Here is a 21,218-nt window from a genome sequence, read left to right on the forward strand (position 1 = left end):
CAGCAAAACGGGTTACAGAACCGTACTTGGGAAGGCGGCAAGCCCGAATCTGATCTTGATTGCAAAGTTGCAGGACTGACTGTGTGATCCACTTTCTCTGAGCTTCATTCTTTTCATGTATGAAATAGGGAAAAGAAACTCCGCTTTGCACAGCTACTGGGATGGGGATGGGGAAGACTGGAGGACCGACGGAACTGACTAGACCTCAAGCTCTTCAAACGGACTAAGGTTCTCCTCTTCCCCTTATCTGGGAGACAGTATGCTTCTTCATGTCCCTTCCCCAGTGGGCGGAAACCTGAGACTTGTCCAAAACTTTTTTCAGGATTGCATTCAGAATAGTTGAGTGGCCCTCGAAACCGCTGGGTAGGGTTGACCCCAATTGTCTTGATCTGTCACTTTAAGAAAGACGACGCTGTACTATTCGACTATTTCTGCCTGTTCCGGACGGTCGCTCTCTATACAGTAGGTCTGAGTTCTGACCCGGAAATAGAGGCGGCTCAGGGTGAGAGACGATCGTGACGTTGGAGGTCTTGCGCTCAAAGAGGCCGCTCTAGAAAGACGTGATCCAGCGATCCAAACTCTTAGTAGTAGCCCTGGGTAGTCCACGCCTCCATTTTTTTTTCCCTGCCTCCTGTAACTCATTGGAAGAGCTTTCCGCCAATTACTACGCGGTTACCCAATGGCCAGTCAAGTATCCCTTGGGTCCGCTCAATGGGCTCCTCCAGGTTGGCCCGGCCTGGGATTGCGCATGCGCAATCTCTTCTACTCTTTAGACTCTTTGGACCTGGACTCTGCGCACGCCCAAAGGGAATTTTAAGAGGCTAGTCGCACTGCTACTGCTCTGCGCTTGCGCACTTTTGCCGTCGGGTTTTCCTTTTCCGGGTCTTAACTGTGTCTATCGGGCGCATGCGCCACTGCAGGCTGGCGGCTCGCGGCTCCTTCTTCCGGCCTCCCCCTTGGGCCGGCACCGGCAGAAGCGGGGCGAACGCGGAGCCCCAAGCGAGTGACCTACGACCCCGGAAGTGGACCTCAGGGTCCCGGGGCTTTCCCCGGTTGGGAGCCAAGGGAGCCGTCGCCTGCACTCCGGGAGCATTCACTCCACGCCCACCTCTGGATGTCGCCGACGGGTGCCCAGCCCGTGCCCCGCGCCTGTCTTCTGGCTCGACCCCTTCGAGCAGTTCTGGGCCACGGGTGGGGGCCCAGACCCCGCCCCTGATGCAGCTCCACCCCCGCGCCCGGGCCTCACACCGCTGACTGCCCCGGCCGGCCCCGCCCCCTGCCCGCACCCTCGCCCCGCCGATCCCCTCCCCCTCTGGGGGAGGCCATGGCGTGAGCTCGAGGCCGGGCCCCGGGGCCCTCGGGCGCCAGGCGGGGCATGGGCCGGGGGCCGCCCCCATGAGGGTCCCGGGACGGGGGCGCGCGCAGCAGCGGCGGGACCATGGGGTCTCAGGTGTTGCAGATCCTGCGTCAGGGGGTGTGGGCCTCGCTCACTGGCGGTTGGTTCTTCGACCCGCATCAGAGCACCTTTTCCAACTGCTTCCATCTCTATGTCTGGATCTTCCTGCTCACCTTTCCCTTCTTGCTGTACATGGTGAGACCCTGCCGCCACCTGTGATTCACTCCAGGAAAGGGAGGGCAGGTCACGAAGGGTGGATAGCCTGGCAGGGATTCTCGGACACGTTTTGGGTGCTGGGATGTGGAAAGAGAAGAACCACTGTAGAGTTTGGGTGTGTTCTTTGGGTCGGGTGACCTTGAACCCCCAATTTAATCTCTTCCCAGTTAAGCAGAAGACAGAGGCTCCTAGACAGGGTCTTTGTGTGCTGGTTGTGTGAGGAGTGATGAAGTCTTGTGAACTCGTGAATTGTAGCCATGACAGTGGTGGCAGGTACACCCCAAGGAAGCAGAGCTTTATGAGAATGTACCTAACTTATTGCCACCGCCAGGTCCTGCCTCCCAGCTTGATGGTGGCTGGTGTGTACTGCCTGGTGGTGGCCGTCATCTTTGCTACCATCAAGACTGTGAACTATCGGCTGCATGCCATGTTCGACCAGGGCGAGATTGTGGAGAAGCGCAACTCTACTATGGGGGAGCAGGAGGAAGAGCCTCCCCAGGGGGACAGCAGTCTGCCCAGGTGGGTGGGGCAGCAACTGTGTTGTAGGTCGAGGGGCCTTGGTGCCTAGGCCTGAGCCTTGACTGTGGAGAGGGCAGAGCCATCATTGGCTCCAAGCAAATGTGAGCACTGTCCTGTAGTCTGCTCTGGAATTGTAGAAGGGAGGAAGAAGGAGTGGTGAGGACGATGAGTAGTAATAAAGACGGGAGACTAGTTTAAAGCTGTTGTCTTTGTGTTATCAGGGACCCTGGTGTGGAGATGACAGTGTTTCGGAAAGTGAGTTCCACACCCCCAGTACGCTGCAGTTCCCAGCATTCTGTGTTTGGCTTCAACCAGGTTTCGGTGAGTGGACCCTGCTCCCGGCTTCTCCCACTGCTTTCTTTTGAGCCAGTCCCTGTTGTGGGCATGCCCTGGATCTGCTTTTGGCTCTGTTAGCTCCTTTGTGTTCCTTTCTGTCTGCTCAGGAATTGCTCCCTCGGATGGAAGACTCTGGGCCCCTCAGAGGTAGGTGGCTGCTGCTTAGGACTGGAGCATGGTGGTGTAGAAGGGGATGGCACAAAGCTACCCCAGGGTCCTGCTGACACCTCTGGTGCCATGATTGCAGACGTCAAGGAGCTGGTGCGGGAGCAGGGCAGCAACAATGTGATCGTGACCTCTGCCGATCGAGAAATGCTGAAGCTCAGCTTACAAGAGAAATTGAGTAAGTGTGCACAGTAGGGCAGGGGCTTGTGGCGGGGGGAGTCGAGCTGTCTTGGCCTTGTATCACCATAACTTTTGTTTCATTCTGGGGCTCCCTTCATACTCTTGGAAGGGACCTTCTCAGCGTGCCTGCCCTAGCCATGCTGTCAGGGAAAGCAGAGGTTCTGTGAACTCCCTAGTCCCTAGATTCCTGGGAGAATGCCTTTCTCTCATTTTTTGTGTTCCTTTTTTCTGACAGTTGGAGACCTTCCCCAGACGCCCCCAGGGGCTATCCCAGACCCCTCTCTCCCCAGCACAGAGTCTTCGGAGCGTTCTCCCCTGGCTGGAGATGGACCTCCTTGGGGTGGGAGCAGTATGGCTGACACTCCTATGAGCCCCTTGCTGAAGGGCAGCCTCAGCCAGGAGCTGAGCAAGAGCTTTCTTACTCTGACCCGGCCTGACCGGGCACTGGTAAGGACCAGCAGTCGACGGGAACAACGCAGGGGAGCAGGAGGCTACCAGCCCCTGGACCGGCGGGGCTCTGGTGAGCCCACGCCTCAGAAAGCCGGCTCCTCAGATTCCTGCTTCAGTGGCACAGACAGGGAGACATTGAGTAGCTTCAAGAGTGAGAAGACCAATTCAACACATCTGGACAGTCCACCTGGTGGGCAAGCCCCTGAAGGCAGTGACACAGACCCCCCCTCTGAGGCTGAGCTGCCCGCCTCACCAGATGCTGGGGTTCCCTCAGATGATACTCTGCGTTCTTTTGACACAGTCATTGGAGCAGGGACGCCACCGGGCCCAGTTGAGCCGCTCTTAGTTGTGCGGCCTAAGGACTTGGCCCTGCTGAGATCTGGCAAACGGCGGCCACCCATGCGGAGACACTCCCCACCTGGCCGTGCCCCTCGACGGCCCTTGCTTGAGGGTGCAGGCTTCTTTGAGGATGAAGACACCAGTGAGGGCAGTGAGTTGAGCCCATCCTCCAGTCTCCGATCACAGCGCCGCTACAGTACCGACAGTTCCTCATCTACTTCCTGCTACTCCCCAGAGAGCTCCCGGGGTGCAGCAGGTGGGCCTCGGAAGCGTCGGGCCCCTCATGGGGCTGAGGAGGGAACTGCCGTGCCTCCTAAGCGGCCCTATGGGACCCAGCGGACGCCTAGTACTGCCAGTGCCAAAACGCATGCTCGAGTGCTGAGCATGGATGGGGCAGGGGGAGATGTCCTAAGGGCTCCCTTGGCTGGCTCCAAGGCTGAGCTGGAGGCCCAGACAGGAGCGGAGCTGGCTGCCGGTGAGCCTCTTGTGGTGCCTGCTGAGGCTCGTAGGGGACCTGCTGCCAACCAACCTGGCTGGCGGGGGGAGCTGCAGGAGGAAGGTGCTGTGGGTGGAGGTGAGTGCTGACCTCGGGTAGGTGGAGAAGGGGGGCAAGGATTTGGGCAAAAGGCAAGCTGGAGCAGACCTGGTCAGCGTCAGCACAGCCTCCATCTCAGGTAGCAGATGGACGTGGACTTGGTTGGTGATTGATGTTGTGGGCCATGCCTTTTGGGTCAGCAGGGCTCAGCTGCCTGGCTCCAGGTACTGTGGTTAGCACCTGAGCCTCTGCTCCCTGAGGACTCTCATCATCCATGCTTATTCTCTTGACCACTAATGGGGCAGGGCAGATCAGTGTCATCCTCCCATATGAGGAAACCAAGGCACAAGTGGCTATAGATGACCCGGCTGGGCCCCCAAGCCAGTATTGCTGCACTCGATCTAGTCTGTAGCTCCATGCTGGAGCACCTGCCCCATTCCAATCTCGGGCTCTTTTCGAGCCTCTGTCACTTATGCTTGGGGCCTCTCTCTGGGCAGCCGCTGAAGAGACAGGCAAGCGGGACCGCTCCAGCAGTATGTGGCGGACCCAGGCTATCCGGAGGCGCCATAATGCAGGCAGCAACCCTACTCCTCCAGCCTCTGTCATGGGCTCGCCACCCAGGTGAGCCTCTGTTACCAGGTCTGTAGGGCAGAGGGGCCAGCTGGCACTACCTGGTGCTAATCCAGTGATGTCCCCTCCCCAGTAGCCTGCAGGAGGCTCAGCGGGGTCGGGCTGCCTCCCACTCCCGGGCACTGACACTGCCCTCTGCTCTGCACTTTGCCTCTTCGCTGCTCCTCACCCGGGCTGGTGCCAACGTTCACGAGGCCTGCACCTTTGATGACACCTCTGAGGGTGCTGTGCATTATTTCTACGATGAGAGTGGTGAGCCCTTCCCTTAACCTGCCTAGCACCACCTCTTTCTCTGCTACAGACAGTGTGCATCCACCTGGCAGCAGCACTCCTGATTGCTTACTCTTCCCTTGGCTCTGTGGCAAGTGCTGTACCCATGCTGTGTGATGTCATCCTTGTAGTGTCTCTGAGGGGTGGGGGTCATTATCCTTGCTCTGCTGCTGAGGAAATGAGATGCACCTGAAGTCACAGGCTGAGCAATGGGGTGGAACTGAGAATCAAATCCAGGGCAGGGTAACTGCAGGGCCCAGACTCTTGACTTGTAGGCCCCTTCCTGTCCAGCTTTTTGTTCCTAGGGGCTGGACTGCCCTGCCAGGGGATACATTATGGGTTTCTTCCTCTGATGCCCATGTAGGTTGGGTTGTGGTGCTCCTGTCCCTGATATTCTGCCCAATCTCCCACACCCCTCTTCAGGTGTCCGGCGTTCCTATACCTTTGGCCTGGCTGGTGGTGGCTATGAGAACCCTGTGGGGCAGCAGGGGGAGCAGGCAGCCAATGGAGCCTGGTAAGTCTTCAGGCTTGGCCTCTTGTGAGCCAGTGCCTGGCAGGCTGCATTTCTGGGAATCACCTTGAGCTTATGGTTCTTTCTCTTTCTTTGTTGGCATGGGGCAGAGGTAGTTCACACCTGGGAGCGGGGGAGGATGGGATCTGTGAAGCACAGTATCTCTAGTTCTGATACTTCCAAGCAAGAAGCTTCCAAGAAGCTGAGGACTGGCATCCTAGAGAAGAAGCACAGCCTCAGTGTATGAGCCATCTTCCTCCTAACCCCAGCACTCCTGTCCCTTGGGCCCCCCAATCATGGGATAGGCAGATCTGCCTGGCCTTGACCCCCACCCAGTCCCAGGGCTCAGTCATGGCCTTGATCCTGATGGTTGTACCCACAGGGACCGCCACTCACATTCCTCCAGTTTCCATTCAGCTGATGTTCCTGAGGCGACAGGAGGTCTGAACCTTCTGCAGCCCAGGCCAGTTGTTCTACAGGGCATGCAGGTGCGCCGGGTGCCCCTGGAGATCCCAGAGGTAAGGAGCAGCTGTGCAGGGCTATGCAGGGGGATGAAGGAAGGTGGGGTAGGTGAGCAGATCACTGAGGCTGGCCTGGGTAGAGAGCTCACCCAGGTACCGCAGGAAGGGGCAGGCCAACCTGAGGGAAGGTTCATGGGTTCTACTGTGTCTGTCCCAATCTTTGATGGCCAGCAGAAGGTACACAGCCCTAGGAACTGAATGACTCAGGAAGTCATATGTTTGCTTATGCTGCAAATGTGTCTGGAGTACCTTCCTTATCCTGGAGGGGCCTTCAGTTAACAGGGACTATAAAAGTGGCAGTTCAATTTGCCAAATTGTGACAGTGATGTTCCCCGAACCTGGCACTTGACATGTGTGGTTGTTAACGCTTTTTATCCCAGCATAGTTATTGATAGACTTCTTTTTTCTTCCTAAAGATACTCCCGTTACACAGTCAATCTAGTAATAACGGAAGTAACAAGAACTCATAAAACAGCATCTCTGCTATAGTCCCAGCTATTCTGAAGGTTGAGGCAGGAGGATGGCAGTCAGGAGTTGGAGGCCAACCTGAGCAACATAGTGAGGCCCCGGGCAACCCGGACACAATCTCCTGTTAGATGCAAGGGAATAATCCTTGCATCTAACACCCAAGGCCACAAGAAAACTAGGAGTGGTGCTAGACGCTTCCATGTGCCCTTCCCTAATTTATTTATTCTTATTTATATTTTGGGGGGTACTGAGGTTTGAACTCAGGGCCTGTTGCTTACTAGGGAGGTGCTCCATCACCTGAACCGTGCACCCAGACCTTTTTTGTTTTAGTTTTTTTTAGATGGGGTCTCTCATTTTTATCCAGGGCCAGCCTCTGACCACAGTCCCACCTATGCCTCCTGCATAGCTGGGATCATAGACATGGGCCACCACTACCCAGCTTATTTCTTGAGGTGGAGTCTCGCTAACTTTTTACCTGGACTGGCCTCAAACCGTGATACCTGGGCTAGAGGGATGATTCAAGTGGTAGAGCACTGTGATCCTCCTGATCTCAGCCTCCCAAGTAGCTGGGATTACAGGCATGAGCCACTGCCACCAGCTTATTTTTCATAACCATCATGTGTGATCAACAGCATGGTCCAGAGGCAGGGGTTGTGGATCTCAGGCTCTCCATTCCATCCGTAGAATCAGGCCCATAACTGTCCCCATAAATGCTTGATGAATGAAGGGAAGATGAAGCCCAAAAGAGCTGAAGTTGTTTGCCCCAGGGACCCACAGTTCTCCAGTGTTGGCATCCAGGCCTGTCGGGTATTCTATGCTCTGTAGCACAGGGGTCACAGTGACAGTAGTGGCTCCGTCTTGGAAGAGAGAGCATTTATGTGAGGTCTTGAAGGGCAAGGTGAATTTTGTGGAGGATTCTTCTCAGTGGGGAAGGTGGATGTGGGAGTTGGTGACTTTGGCTTCTGGCAGTTCCCAGGAGCCATTGAGCCATGTCCTGGGAACTTGGAGCAGGGAGAAAACTCTCATGATGGGGGGTCATGGCAGGACATGGGGCCACTAGACAATGGAGACTTCCAGTACTGAAGGATATGGTCAACTAGGCTAGGGTGCTGGGGGAGGGTGGCAATAGGCCATGGGGGTGGCGGGGCTGACAGTCGCGGCTGTGGGGACTGCAGTTTGACCTGCTGGACCAGGACTCCCTGCACGAATCCCAGGAGCAGACACTGATGGAGGAGGCGCCACCCCGTGCCCAGCACAGCTACAAGTACTGGCTTCTTCCTGGCCGTTGGACTTCTGTGCGCTATGAGCGGCTTGCCTTGCTGGCTCTGCTGGACCGGTGAGTGCCCACCTGCCTTGGTTCCCATTTCACAGAAGATCCTAGAACCTGCCAGACTCTGAACTTGTGGAATTAAGTCATGGCATCAGAGAACCTGACTGCACCTGGTGACTGGTGTATGCAATGGGTTTCTTTAGGCTCCTCTAGGGTACAAAGGGTACCTTAGGGTAGGGGGTGTTGTAATAACCCTTCTCCTAAACCCTTGCTCAAAACAGATTATTCTTATACGGAGTGCTATAAACTAAACAAGTTCACAAACATTTGTCTTGCTTTATCCATTTCTCAGGAGAAACAGAGACCCAGAAAGTCAGTTCTAGAAGTCACATGACTGCTGTTGTCTGCTGTAGAGAACTTGGGACTAGAACTCATATCCTGGCTTCCTGTCCATTCACTTTTCTCCCAGCACTGTGACTGGGTGCTGGTGAAGAACTACCTGTGTACATGTTGTGGCATGACTGATATGGCATGCACACTGTAGCCATGAGTTAACATGAGCTGGAGTCAGTGTCTAGAGGAGTAAAGATTAGGATTCAGGGTAGCAATAGGATGGCTTTCCAGAGCAGGTACAACCTGACTTTCTCCCTTTGAGGTCGTAGGTTTGGATCTTCAGAGGCCAAGAGGCTGATACTGACAGAAGCCTAGAGATGTTTCTTTAGGACAGAATCCTATCTCTCCCACTCCCCCTACTAGGTATGGCAGGCCCTGACTCACCTGTCTTTGCAGGACACGGGGGGTGATGGAGAACATCTTTGGCGTTGGACTGAGCAGCCTGGTTGCCTTCCTGGGGTACCTGTTGCTGCTCAAGGGCTTCTTCACTGACATCTGGGTCTTCCAGTTCTGCCTGGTCATTGCCTCCTGTCAGTACTCCCTACTCAAGGTTAGGCCTGACTCCCTGTGTCTCCTTCTCACCCAAATTGCCCAGACCTTCCACTTCCCCCTACTCCAACTCTGGGAGGTGTGAGGTAGGGAGCAGGTGAGAACACCAGGACTCAGGACAGTTCAGGATCTGGTCCTGGCACTCAGCACTGCCTAGTGGTGGAACTGAGCAGGTCCCAGGGCCTTACCCTTCCATGGGCACCAATTCTTGTAGTCAACATAGTCTTGTCTCCTGCAGAGTGTGCAGCCCGATGCAGCATCGCCCATGCACGTGAGTATCTGTGGAGCAGCACCTCTGGCCGGGAGTTCCTGGGAGGAGGTCATGGTGGAGGAGGGGCAGAGCTCCTCACCACCTCCACACTGCTCTGCTTTCTAGCTTGGACCCATGGCCAGGCCTGGGGCACCTAAGTGTGTGCATGCATGAATGTGTGCATGCTTGTGTGCATGCATGAGTTTGTGTACATGCCTGGAAGGCACTTAGTGGGGAAGACCCAGCAGCTCACTGGTTATAACTCTCCAGGGCCATAACTGGGTAATTGCGTACAGTCGGCCTGTTTACTTCTGCATCTGCTGTCTGCTCATCTGGCTGCTCGACGCCCTGGGCTCAGCTCAGCCCTTTCCACCCATCTCCCTCTATGGCCTCACACTCTTCTCTGCCTCTTTCTTCTTCTGTGCCCGAGATGTGGCCACCGGTGAGTCTGGGCAGGGCAGAGGCAGCCCAGGGGAGTGAGCCCCAGAGGGTGGGTGGAGGAGAGGCTGGTAGGTTGACTGGGCCTTCATTCCCTGTCTTGGCCAGTGTTCACCTTGTGCTTCCCGTTCGTCTTCCTCCTGGGCCTCCTGCCCCAGGTCAACACCTGCCTCATGTACCTGCTGGAGCAGATAGATATGCATGGCTTCGGGGGCACAGGTACGATGCTCAGAAGTGGCTCGGAGGTTGGAGAGCAGCATGGGGCCAGTTGGATTCACGGATTGGGTCTGTGTCCCAGTCCTGCTGAGCCCATGCTGCATCTATATACCAGGCCTTTCCCTAGGCAAGCAGTTTCAACTGAGAATGCTAGAGGTTCTGAAGATCTCTGGGCTAGGGTGGTATCCCAGGAGGTCAGCCTCTGAGAGTTGAGGGGCAGTGGGGCAGGGGTGAGGTGGGGATGCCAGCAGGGAAGAGCTGGGTTTTGTTTTCTCCTTCCTAAATGCAGCTGCCACCAGTCCACTCACTGCAGTCTTCAGTCTCACTCGCAGTTTGCTGGCTGCAGCCCTGCTCTATGGCTTCTGTCTTGGGGCCATCAAGGTAGGGGTGGCCAGTGGGTGGTTGGTATGTTGAGACCCATGGGGTTGTCAGGACAGGGCTCAGCAGTGGCTTCTCACATGGGTGCACCCCTACCCCCAAGCTTACCCTTGCTTCTCCTGACCAGCATGAGTTCTTTCCCCAGACTCCTTGGCCAGAGCAGCACGTCCCTGTCCTCTTCTCCGTCTTCTGTGGCCTCCTGGTGGCGCTGTCCTACCACCTGAGCCGGCAGAGCAGTGACCCCACTGTGCTCTGGTGGGTGCTGCATGTGCCTGTTCATGCACACACTTGTGTGTGCTCCGTGGGTGTGTGTTTGTGTCTGTGCATGCCAGAGGTTTGGGATCTGTGGGCCAGTGCATGTGCCTGTGACCAGTGGATCCTGGTCTCCGGGAACTATGCTAAGAAGTGGCTGCCACCCCAGCTTGGTCCTTGACTCTTCCTCCCCCAGGTCTCTGGTCCGGAGCAAGCTTTTTCCTGAATTAGAAGAGCGGAGCCTGGAGACAGCCCGGGCTGAACCCCCAGACCCACTGCCAGAGAAGATGCGCCAGTCAGTGGTGAGGTGGTTGAGGGGCTTTGGCTGGGAGGTGGTGGCATTTGCGGGGCCTGGGAGGGGTGTGGGCTCAGAGCAGCTGCAGCCAAGTTGTCATTCTTGGTCCTGTAGCGTGAGGTCCTGCACTCTGACCTGGTAATGTGTGTGGTGGTTGCTGTGCTCACCTTCGCCATCAGCGCCAGCACTGTCTTCATTGCCCTGAAGGTTTGTGCTGCGCGGGCCTCCTTCCTCAGTCTTCTGTTTCTTTTTTTTGTGGTACTGGGATCGAACCCAGGGCTTTGTGCATGCTAGGCAAACACTTAACCACTGAGCTACATCCCCAGCCCCTTCCTCAGTCTTAACGGGAGCTTACAGCTTCTCAGCAGCCCTTACCTGGTCTGGTGGGCTGAGCCCTTGGGCTGAAGTGTGGCCTTTCCCTCTTGCAGTCGGTGTTGGGTTATGTATTGTATGCACTGGCTGGATCCGTGGGCTTCTTCACACACTACCTGCTGCCACAGCTCCGCAAACAGCTGCCCTGGTTCTGCCTCTCACAGCCTGTGCTAAAGCCTCTGGAGTATAGCCAGTACGAAGTGCGAGGTAAGTGCAAGAGTTTCATGAGTCCTCCAGCCTGGCTGGGTGCAGTGGCTGACACCTGTGATCCTAGTTAACTTGAGAGATGAAGATCAGGAGGATCATAGTTCAAGGCTAACCTGGGCAAAAAGTTCAAAAGACTCCATCTCAACCAGTTAAAAAATAAATAAAAAGCTGAGCACGGTAGCATATGCCTATCAGCTTAGCTAACGCAGGAAGTGTAAAATAGGAGGATTGAGGTCCAGGATGACCTAGGCATAACTGTAAAACCCTATCTCAAAAATAACCAAAGCATAAAAAGGGTTAGGGTGTGGCACAAGTGGTAGAGAGTCTGCTTAGCAAGCATAAGACCTTGAGTTCAAAAACCAGTACTGCCAAAAAAAAAAAAAAAAAAAATCTTCCAGCTTGTGTTTAAGCATCTTAATATGTCGGGTAAAGATCATGTTCCTTGTTTTTTTAATAGGAGATTTTGTTCCTTGTTTTTTTAATAGGAGATTTTGTTCCCCTAGGCCCACATCTCCATGTGGCTTCCATCAGCTTGAGCCAAGGGCTTATCCATCAGAAGGGCCTCCAGCTCAGTGTCACTATGTACTGGGTCCCCTCATTCTGCTGTACATGACCTTTGCCTATTACCAGTGGGCATCTGAGAGTTTCTTGTCAGCTTTGTTTTCCACAGATAGCAAAACTGGGCAAAGCACCTGCCCAGAACCCCTGCCTTCTCATTGCAGGTGCTGCCCAGGTGATGTGGTTCGAGAAGCTGTATGCCATCCTGCAGTGTTTTGAGAAGTACCTCATCTACCCTGCTGTGGTGCTTAATGCTCTCACAGTGGATGCCCACACTGTCGTCAGTCACCCGGACAAGTTCTGCCTCTAGTGAGGACTACTTTGCCCTCCTCTGTCCCATAATCTACATCCCCCTTTGATTTCCATTTGGGAAAACTTAGGCCTAGAGAGGGAATGGGTAGTGCCTAAGATTGCCCAGCAAGCCAAAGTAGGATCCCAGCTCCTGGGATTCTACTATCCGTTGAAGCAAATGTGTCCCCTTTACACTTCTAGAGGTACTGAGCCTGAGAGTCACTGGTCTAAACGAACAGGTCAGCCCAGCAGAGAGCTCAGTCTTGGGGTTGTGCTCAGCCAAGTAGGCGAGGGATGGGATATAGGTATCCACAGTTCCCTAAGCCTCTCCCCATCTCTGAACATCTACCTCTCACCCCCAGCTGCCGGGCATTGCTGATGACTGTGGCTGGACTGAAGCTGCTGCGCTCAGCCTTCTGCTGCCCACCCCAGCAGTACCTGACTTTGGCTTTCACCGTCCTACTCTTCCACTTCGACTACCCACGTCTCTCCCAGGGCTTTCTGCTCGACTACTTCCTCATGTCTGTGCTCTGCAGCAAGGTGAGCTACTGGCTACACCTCAGATCCAGACAGGAGCAGAACAGAACTCTTCTGCTTGCCAGGGTTGGGGAGGATATCCCAGAGGACTGTGTCCCTGTGCCCACTATTCCATATCAGCCTTGCTTTGGACCTTTGCAGCAGATCCTTGAAAATTTCCTCTGCTCATCTTGCAGAGAAGAGGCTGAGGCTTAAAGAGGGGAAGTCTCTTGCCTCAGGTCCTCCAGAAACTTGGGGTCAGCCAGGAGCTGACTCCAGGTCTGTCTAACCCCACAACCACCTTCCTCAAAAACAGTTAACATTGCTAGGACGTGACCTTGTCCTCTGGATGCCTCAGCTTCTGAGCTCTGCCCCTCTGCCAACCCTGGACCAGTTCAGAGTTGAGTTTCAGCAGCCTTAGGGCCTGAGTGTATAGATGCTCTGCCAGGCTCTGGGATTACCTACTCAAGGATTGGGGGTCTCTTTGAATAAATAAACATACCCCACACCCTACAAAGCCTGCCTTGGTGGCTGGGACCCTACACAGGCCTGAGACTTTTTTTCTCACTCAGGCATTTGGTTCTCATTTACTGGCCTGGCCCAAGTTTCTGAGTCTGTGTGCCCTTCTGAGGGCTGGGCTTATGGCTGTCTCTTGACGTTCAGTATGATTATCCAGGCCTAGCCTCACTAGTGACTGAGCTGCGTGTCCTGAGCAAATCATTTACCTTTTGTCTCTTTTCTGAACCACAGCTTCTCCATCTGTGAAATGGGGGCAGCAATGGGAAGCTCCCACGGTCGTGTTAATTAAATGACTAACACTCTTTTAGAGCTCAGTCAGGAGTTGCTTGTGGTATCTGGTGCCTCAAGCAAGTCCAGAAAGGGCTGGGAGAAGTCACGGGCAGCCAATGGGTGACCTCAAGACTCTGAATGAGGCCTGATGTCTGGAGGCTTGTCATAACCCCACTACGAGTGACCCTATTATATGTCTTTTATCACTGACCCTGCCAGCTGTGGGACCTGCTGTACAAGCTGCGTTTTGTGCTGACCTACATCGCACCCTGGCAGATCACCTGGGGATCGGCCTTCCATGCCTTTGCCCAGCCCTTCGCCGTGCCACGTATCCAGCTGCTGCCCCCTTGTGGGTGGGGTATGGGGCTGCTGCCCAGGGTTGCAGGTGAAGGAGAGGGAGGCGGGAGGTCCTGTGTGCCTGCTGCCTCCTTGACTTGTGCCCAGACTCGGCCATGCTGTTTGTCCAGGCCCTGCTCTCGGGTCTCTTTTCCACACCGCTCAACCCCCTGCTGGGCAGCGCTGTCTTCATCATGTCCTACGCAAGGCCCCTCAAGTTCTGGGAACGTGACTACAAGTGAGTCTCACTGGAGACAGAAACAGGTGCCCAGTAGGGCAGGGAGAGAGGGTCCTTGGAGCTCAGGCCAAACAGCATCCGAGAAGGGATTCTGGGTGCCTGCAGCTAGGGTCTGAGCACTTGGCTGAGCTGGGGACACTTAAGGTAGCGGATCCAGTGCAGGCAAAACCTGCACCAGGCTAAGGCCTCAGGGAGGCATTTGGACTTGGATGAGAGAGCCCAGCCTCCCCACACCTTGGCTGTGTGGGTCTGGGTAAGCCCCCTTGTGTCCTTGTGCCTCCTCTTTTGTGATAGCCACAGTGGGACTGTCATGAATGGCATCTGCTCACAGCACAGGGGTGTGGCCTCCAAGAGGACCCGGGAGAGCCAGGGCTGACAACACATGCTAATGGACAGGCAGGACTTATCACCAGACTCACCCGCTTCACCTTCTGCTCACACATCGCTCTCTCTATACAGCACTAAACGTGTGGATCATTCTAACACCCGCCTGGTGACACAGCTGGACCGGAACCCTGGTGTGTACCCAGTCATCCAGGAGCATAAGGGCAGGGCCTCCCCTGGAGGGAGCCTTTCTTATTTATCACTTTGACCATTTGTCTGTTCTGGGTCCCAGGCGCTGACGACAACAACCTCAACTCCATCTTCTATGAGCACTTGACGCGCTCACTGCAGCACACACTGTGTGGGGACCTGGTGCTGGGCCGCTGGGGCAACTATGGCCCTGGTGACTGCTTTGTCCTGGCCTCCGACTACCTCAATGCACTGGTGCACCTCATCGAGGTTGGCAATGGCCTCATCACCTTCCAGCTGCGTGGCCTTGAGTTCCGGGGTGAGCCACAGGGTAGAGCCTGGGGGGGTGGGCATAGGGTGCTATATGTGATGGTGTGTCGGGGCTGGATTCCAGTCCAACTTGCTCTGGCTGGCCAGATGACTTCAGGCAAGGCACTCTTCCTCTCTGGGTCTGGGTTTCCCAGTCTGTGCCATGAGGTAGCTGTGCCTCTTCTGGTCATGTACCGCCTGGATCCTGCTTTTGGGTCCATAGTGACTCTATAGGTTGCTGTGTTGAAAGCTGGGGCCTGGGGTTCTGGGTGCCGATGCCAGCTCCCCCGGTGTGCTCCGTGGTCAATCTGGGCTTCTTTTGGGCACCATAAACAGCCCCCAGCAAGGGAACAAGCTTTTTGCTCTAAGGAATGCATATATGTTGATGCCAGCTTCAGAGGAGGCCATAAGGGTACAAGAAGCACTAAGTACAGCTCGTGAGCACCATGACCTTGAGCAAATCACTTTGAGTTTTAGTCTTTGCCTCTATAAATGGGGGATCAAGCCCCTGTCTTCCCTACTCCCTCACCTCTGGCAGCTGGGAGTCAGGAGGAGAAAGAGGCTCACTTGTTAATCTATTCATTCAGTAACTTTTACTCACAGCATCCAGGGTGGAGGATGAGGATGAGTGACAGCAGGTCTCCTGTGCCAGGTTGGGTACTTGCTTGGTGGGGGGGGGGCAGGTAGGGATTGTCCTAATGGCTCCTGACTGGGCACCCCTCCCCCACAGGCACATACTGCCAGCAGCGTGAGGTGGAGGCCATCACTGAAGGTGTGGAGGAGGATGAGGGCTGCTGCTGCTGTGAGCCCGGCCATCTGCCTCGGGTTCTTTCCTTCAATGCTGCCTTTGGGCAGCGCTGGTTGGCCTGGGAGGTGACGGCCAGCAAGTACGTGCTGGAGGGCTACAGCATTAGTGATAACAACGCCGCCTCCATGCTGCAGGTCTTTGACCTCCGCAAGATCCTGATTACCTACTATGTCAAGGTACAGTGGATAGGTGCATTGCTAGGCAGCAGGGTCCTCTCTGGCCAGTGCTCACTCACTGGAAGCATGCCAAACGCTATCCATCTTCTGGAATGTTAGGATCCTGTTTTGTTCAAAGGAGACATAGGCCTCAGAGTTTAAGCATTTGCCCCAACAGACAGAAGAGGCCCTGATGGCTCTGATAGAGTACCCAGGGCTGTGAGCTCCCTGTCACCCCCTTCAGAAATCCTGCCTTGAGCAGTGAATGTGAGAGACAGATGGACAGTTCATGTACAAGATCCCCTTCCAGACTGCTGGGCCCAGTAGAGGCAGTTGCTGAGGTCAGTCCTCAAGAACCCCAGTCCCCGTCCCACACCCCACCCAACACAGTGATGATGGGCTAATCACAGGAGTTGTTGCCAAGCAGCACTGCTTACCAAGGGGCAAACTCTGTGCCAGGTGCCTCTCTTGAGCTGGGTAGACCTCTCCACACTTCCCAGGAGCATCCCTGCAGCATCTCCGTAGCATGGAAGTCAGTTCACAGAGGTGAAATGATGGGCTGAGGCTCCAGAATTAGGAAGACATAGCAGGGTTTGAACCCATGCTTCAGCTTAGGGCTGTAAGCCATATCTGAGAGTCTTGAGACCTGTTGGGGGTGGCGGGGATGGTGAGGCACAATGTGAGGTGTAGAAGGAGCCCTGAGCTGGGAGTTCTAGGGGTTCTGAGCAGCTGAGAATGTCACCTCCTTTGTCATGTCTCAGTTTATCCCTTGAAAAGGAGGTTTTTTGTGGGTCGGTGACATGACAAGAATGATGAGCCTTTGCGAGCCAGTGTGATGGCCCTGTTACAAGCCAAGGAAACAACCCACAGACCCACTCTTGCAGGCAGCGGGCACAAAAGCAGGAAGGCACACACACTGTCAGTGAAATGATCCCAGGCAGCATATTGGGTGCAGCCAACCCCAGGGAGTGCTCCCAGCAGGAGCTGTTAGTGGTCTTGACCCTATTTTCCTTATTTTCCCCTTGAGAATCATTCTGAGAGAGCCATAAAATTCAATGGCAGTGGCAAAAGTTGGCCATGCACTAACATGTGCTAGGCCCATTCCTTCCCTGCCCCCAAAGTGTTCCTTTTCTGGGTTTTCTGGGGACTTTGTTGGTGTTAAGACTATAGAGATGCTCTCTAGGTAGGAAGGCCAGTCTGAAGCCCAAAGCTGCCCTACAGCCATGCTGCCTCCATTTACCCATTAGGTTTTTGTCCTTTCTTGGTAAGGCAGCTGCCTAGACCTCCTACCTGTCAAAGCCATGCCGGCCCCCATGTGTGTGGAACGGATGAATCCCTCACCCCCATCATGTAACCATTGACTCTGTCCTCAGGTAGCTGTTTTAGGACTGGGCTCTCCCCAACTTGTACCCTGTCTGTTTAGCCCAGGCTTTTGGCCTCTCTGTGACCCACCACAGTGACTCTGCTAGATTCCCTATGCCCAGGCATCCTCTGTTCATGGACAGCTGCACGAACTTCTTCAGCCCAGGCTTCTCCGTCCCTTACACCCAGGAAAAGGGTCAACTCCTGACTCCATCTGGCAGCTGTCCACACTGCATATCCATCCCAGATGTGCCAGCTACCTCCTTTCCAAAAGTTCTTTGTTTGCACAGCCCTTGCGTCTTAAGGGAGCCAAGAGCTCCAATTATAGCACAAGGTGTGTGCCTCTGGCTGTTTTCTGAGGATAGGTCCTATGACTCTCATGCTTCATTTGCCTAAAGGGACCCGTGACTCAGGGCACGTATGCTCCCTGGCCTATAGGCAGCCTACTAATTCAGTCTGACTTTCCAGGCCCTGAGATCTGGATTTGATATTATATTCAAATTTCACCTCAGTCTCAGCTGCTATGTGGCTGTCAACTGTCCAATTCTCAGTTCTTACAAATGGGCCACATTCTACAACTGGCAGGAGGAGGCAAGCAGATGCTGCCTGTGAGCCCCTGCCACAGTGCAGGACCCTCTGCTCTGTGCTAAGTGGGTGCACTTCCTGCTGGTTTTCTTGTTTCTGCAGATCTAGGGGAGGGGAGCCCACTTGCCCATGTAGCCTCAAGGAGCCAGGCTGAGCTGCAAGAGGTGGACCTAAGAAGTCCTGTAGCTCAGGCTGGGAAGAAGTCTTTTCACCCCTGCTTTATTCCCCTAGTGCTGGGGCTGCACCCTCCTGACTCCCAATACCTCCCCCTCTTCTCCCAGAGCATCATCTACTATGTGAGCCGCTCCCCAAAGCTGGAGGCCTGGCTGAACCACGAGGGCATTGTGGCTGCCCTGAGGCCAGTGCGGGCCCCAGGCTATGCTGACTCAGACCCCACCTTCTCACTGAGCGTGGATGAGGACTATGACCTCCGTCTTTCTGGCCTCTCGCTGCCCTCCTTCTGCGCTGTGCACCTAGAATGGATCCAGTACTGTGCCTCTCGGCGAGGCCAGGTCAGGCCACCACTACCCTGGGGCTATCCCACCCCAGGCTTTGGGAATCTGGACCTGGGCTTACCACTGCTTCTCCTCCCCGTTCACACTCAAAGACTCCCTTGACCTGGGCCCCAGCTCCTACCCCTAAGTTCCCAGTCCTAGATCTGAGCTGGGCTCTGGGGATGGGGGTCCTTGTGCCATAGCCCGTGAACCAGGATTGGAACTCGCCGCTGGTCACGCTGTGTTTTGGCCTATGTGTGTTGGGCCGCCGGGCCCTGGGGACAGCCTCACACAGCATGTCTGCCAGGTAGGTGCCCACATCCAGCTGAGCCTACTGCTCTTCTCCCCCCCACCCCTCCATGAAGAGCTCTGTGTTTCTGGAAACTTCTTAGTGGTGTGTCTTGTCTTGTGTAGACAAGGCATTTCCCAGCCATGACCTGACTTGCTCCTCACCACCCTGTGAGGGACATGAGCAGAAAATGGCCTCCTTAGCAAAATGAGAAAACAGGCCTAGTGTGAAGAAGGGTCTGAGCTCAGATCAGTTGGAAATCTAAGACTCTGGCTCCTCCCCACCTCACTCACATGTTCCTCCTCCCCACCTAGCCTGGAGCCTTTCCTCTACGGCCTACACGCCCTGTTCAAGGGGGACTTTCGTATCACCTCCCCACGTGACGAGTGGGTCTTTGCTGACATGGACTTGCTTCACCGAGTAGTAGCACCTGGGGTTCGAATGGCTCTCAAGCTTCACCAGGTGGGAGAGGAGTGTGCCTGGGCAGTGTGGGCAGGTGGTGGATGAAGCCTCACCCCATGGCAGGAGCCCCTGACCTCCATCATCCTGTCTTTTCCACTAGGATCACTTCACATCCCCAGATGAATACGAAGAGCCAGCAGCCCTGTATGATGCTATTGCAGCCAATGAGGAGCGGCTGGTCATCTCCCACGAGGGTGACCCAGCCTGGCGCAGTGCCATCCTCAGCAACACGCCTTCTCTGCTGGCACTGCGTCATGTCATGGACGATGCTTCTGACGAGTACAAGATCATCATGCTTAACCGGCGCCACCTCAGCTTCCGAGTCATCAAGGTGGGGCAGCCCTACTCTGCCCCGTAGCCCAGGCTCCCCTCCCTGTCATCAACATCCTGACCCTCTGTGACCACACACAGGTGAACCGAGAGTGTGTGCGTGGACTGTGGGCCGGACAGCAGCAGGAGCTGGTGTTCCTGCGCAACCGCAACCCCGAGCGGGGCAGCATCCAGAACGCCAAGCAGGCACTCCGTAACATGATCAATTCCTCCTGCGACCAGCCACTTGGCTACCCCATCTATGTGTCGCCCCTCACCACCTCACTGGCTGGAAGCCACCCCCAGTTGCGGGCGCTGTGGGGTGGCCCCATCAGCCTGGGGGCCATTGCCCGCTGGCTCCTGCACAGCTGGGAGAGGTGAGCCCTGGCTGCCACCCAGCTCGTGAAGCCTCATGAAGGGATGATGGGCTGAGCTTCCAGAGGAGGAAGCAAAGGTGCAAGGAAGTGAGGCAACTCCCTCTGAGATCCCTGAGTGAGAAGCACTAGAGTCTGGGCTTGAACCCTGAGGTGTGAACCCCTCTCAGAGGGGTCCCCTTTCCCTTAGAGCTGCCAGTGGCCTTTAGTTTTAAGCAAAAGGTCCTGTGAAATAGGCAGCAAAGTCTCTTGAGATGAGGACCCTGGGGCTCAACGATGTTAGATGACTTCTGGTCAGGCCTATGCCCCGTCTAAACCTTTCCCCACCTCCTCACCCCCAGGCTTCATAAGGGCTGTGGCGCTGGATGTAATAGTGGTGGCAATGTGGATGACTCTGACTGTGGTGGAGGAGGCGGCCTAACCTCCCTCAGCAATAATCCCCCTTTGGCACACCCCACACCTGAGAACACAGCAGGTGAGCAGGCAAGGCTGGGCTGAACAGTGGGGGAGGACCACAGCCCAGCTGAGGTCTCTGCTCTCTTATCTATCTCCTACAGGGAGCAGTGAGCAGTCCCTCCCGTCAGGCCCTGGCTGGGGGCCACGGCCCTCCCTCAGCAGCTCTGGTGATGGGCGGCCCCCCCCTCTGCTACAGTGGCCTCCCCCTCGGCTCCCTGGACCACTCCCTGCCTCACCTGCTCCCACTGAGGGTCCTCGGCCCTTACGGCCCCCTGGCCCTGGTCTCCTCAGTTCTGAGGGGTTCAGTGGGAAGTGGAGCCTGGGGGGTCGGAAGGGGCTGGGAGGATCCGATGGGGAGCCAGCCTCAGGGAGCCCCAAAGGAGGCACCCCCAAATCTCAGGTAAGGGGTCTGTGGGAGGGGCGGGTTCTAGAAGGCTCATGTCTGCTTGCCTGCCAACCTGTCTTCTCTCCTCTAGGCGCCTCTAGACCTCAGCCTCAGCCCTGATGTCAGTTCGGAGGCCTCACCCTCCAGAGCAACCCAGAACATTCCTTGCTTGGACAGCAGTGCCCCTGAGAGTGGCACACCCACCGGGGCCCCAGGTGACTGGCCTGCTCCTGCTGAGGAACGCGAGAGCCCAGCTGCACAGCCCTTGCTGGAGCATCAGTACTGACTGGCCTGGCGTCTCCCTGGATCCTGTCCTGGGACTCAGTGACTTAGACTCCTTCTGCTGCCTTGGCCTTCTCTGCTGGACCACAGAACTGAGTGGCTTTGGCTCCCAAATCTGAACCTTGACCTCTGGCTGCCTCAACCAGAGTACTGGAACTGAATGGCCCGGACCTCTGACCTTGACCCCTGGTCTCTCTCCCTAATCCATGGCCTGGGTCCCAAATTGAGGCAGTTAGCCTCCCAGCTAGGCCCTAAGAGCCAAACCCATGGGCTGGTCCCTCTTTGAGCCCATAGTCAGGACTGACTCTGTCCCTGGGCCTGGCACTGCCTGCAAGGCTGGTCCCCTTGGCCTGGACCTGGGGCCTAAAATGTGGCAAGGATGGTTTCTTCTTTTTTTTTTTTTTTTTTTTGTCATTTCTTTTTTTTTTTCCATGCTTCAGAGACTCCAAATTAATAACACTATTTTTGATTTTGGTTGGCAGTTTTTTCTTCTACCTGGGGATGGGTGCAGGGTGGTGGAGGTAGCCAAGTCAAAGCAGATGAATGCAAGA

The 21,218-nt window shown here is 55.5% G+C and overlaps 1 protein-coding gene across 5 annotated transcripts; it reads left to right on the forward strand.

Moving 5' to 3' along the window:
• The first annotated feature begins 733 nt into the window (after positions 1-733).
• Pcnx3 (pecanex 3) lies at positions 734-21,141 on the forward strand. 5 transcript variants are annotated; one of them, XM_020164896.2, is made up of 35 exons: positions 734-1,591; positions 1,944-2,131; positions 2,353-2,452; positions 2,575-2,614; positions 2,715-2,810; positions 3,048-4,175; positions 4,634-4,757; positions 4,840-5,018; positions 5,460-5,550; positions 5,930-6,065; positions 7,712-7,872; positions 8,596-8,749; positions 8,987-9,019; positions 9,269-9,440; positions 9,545-9,655; positions 9,942-10,033; positions 10,176-10,285; positions 10,479-10,584; positions 10,692-10,784; positions 11,006-11,156; positions 11,879-12,023; positions 12,368-12,545; positions 13,530-13,638; positions 13,755-13,884; positions 14,344-14,402; positions 14,501-14,716; positions 15,437-15,690; positions 17,898-18,128; positions 18,314-18,417; positions 18,714-18,861; positions 18,962-19,192; positions 19,273-19,547; positions 19,886-20,019; positions 20,102-20,400; positions 20,477-21,141. In XM_020164896.2, exons 1-35 carry the CDS (start codon positions 1,439-1,441, stop codon positions 20,669-20,671), a joined length of 6,126 nt encoding a protein of 2,041 aa, XP_020020485.2. In that variant the 5' UTR covers positions 734-1,438; the 3' UTR covers positions 20,672-21,141. The 5 variants fall into 5 exon arrangements, with proteins under 5 accessions (XP_020020485.2, XP_073905119.1, XP_020020488.2 ...); XM_074049018.1 differs by having other exon boundaries at positions 7,730-7,872; XM_020164899.2 differs by having other exon boundaries at positions 7,751-7,872.
• Positions 21,142-21,218: the final 77 nt, after the last annotated feature.

This window comes from Castor canadensis, chromosome 1 (assembly GCF_047511655.1).
Source record: "Castor canadensis chromosome 1, mCasCan1.hap1v2, whole genome shotgun sequence".
NCBI classification, from domain to species: domain Eukaryota; kingdom Metazoa; phylum Chordata; class Mammalia; order Rodentia; family Castoridae; genus Castor; species Castor canadensis.

What these genes read in the sequence shown, in the direction of transcription:
- Pcnx3 (XM_020164896.2), top strand. Translation starts at nt 1,439, where the DNA reads ATGGGGTCTCAGGTGTTGCAGATCCTGCGTCAGGGGGTGTGGGCCTCG. An exon ending in GTCAGTACTCCCTACTCAAG is followed by an intron (nt 8,750 to 8,986) that starts GTTAGGCCTGAC and finishes TGTCTCCTGCAG; the next exon opens with AGTGTGCAGCCCGATGCAGC. An exon ending in CACACCTGAGAACACAGCAG is followed by an intron (nt 20,020 to 20,101) that starts GTGAGCAGGCAA and finishes TATCTCCTACAG; the next exon opens with GGAGCAGTGAGCAGTCCCTC.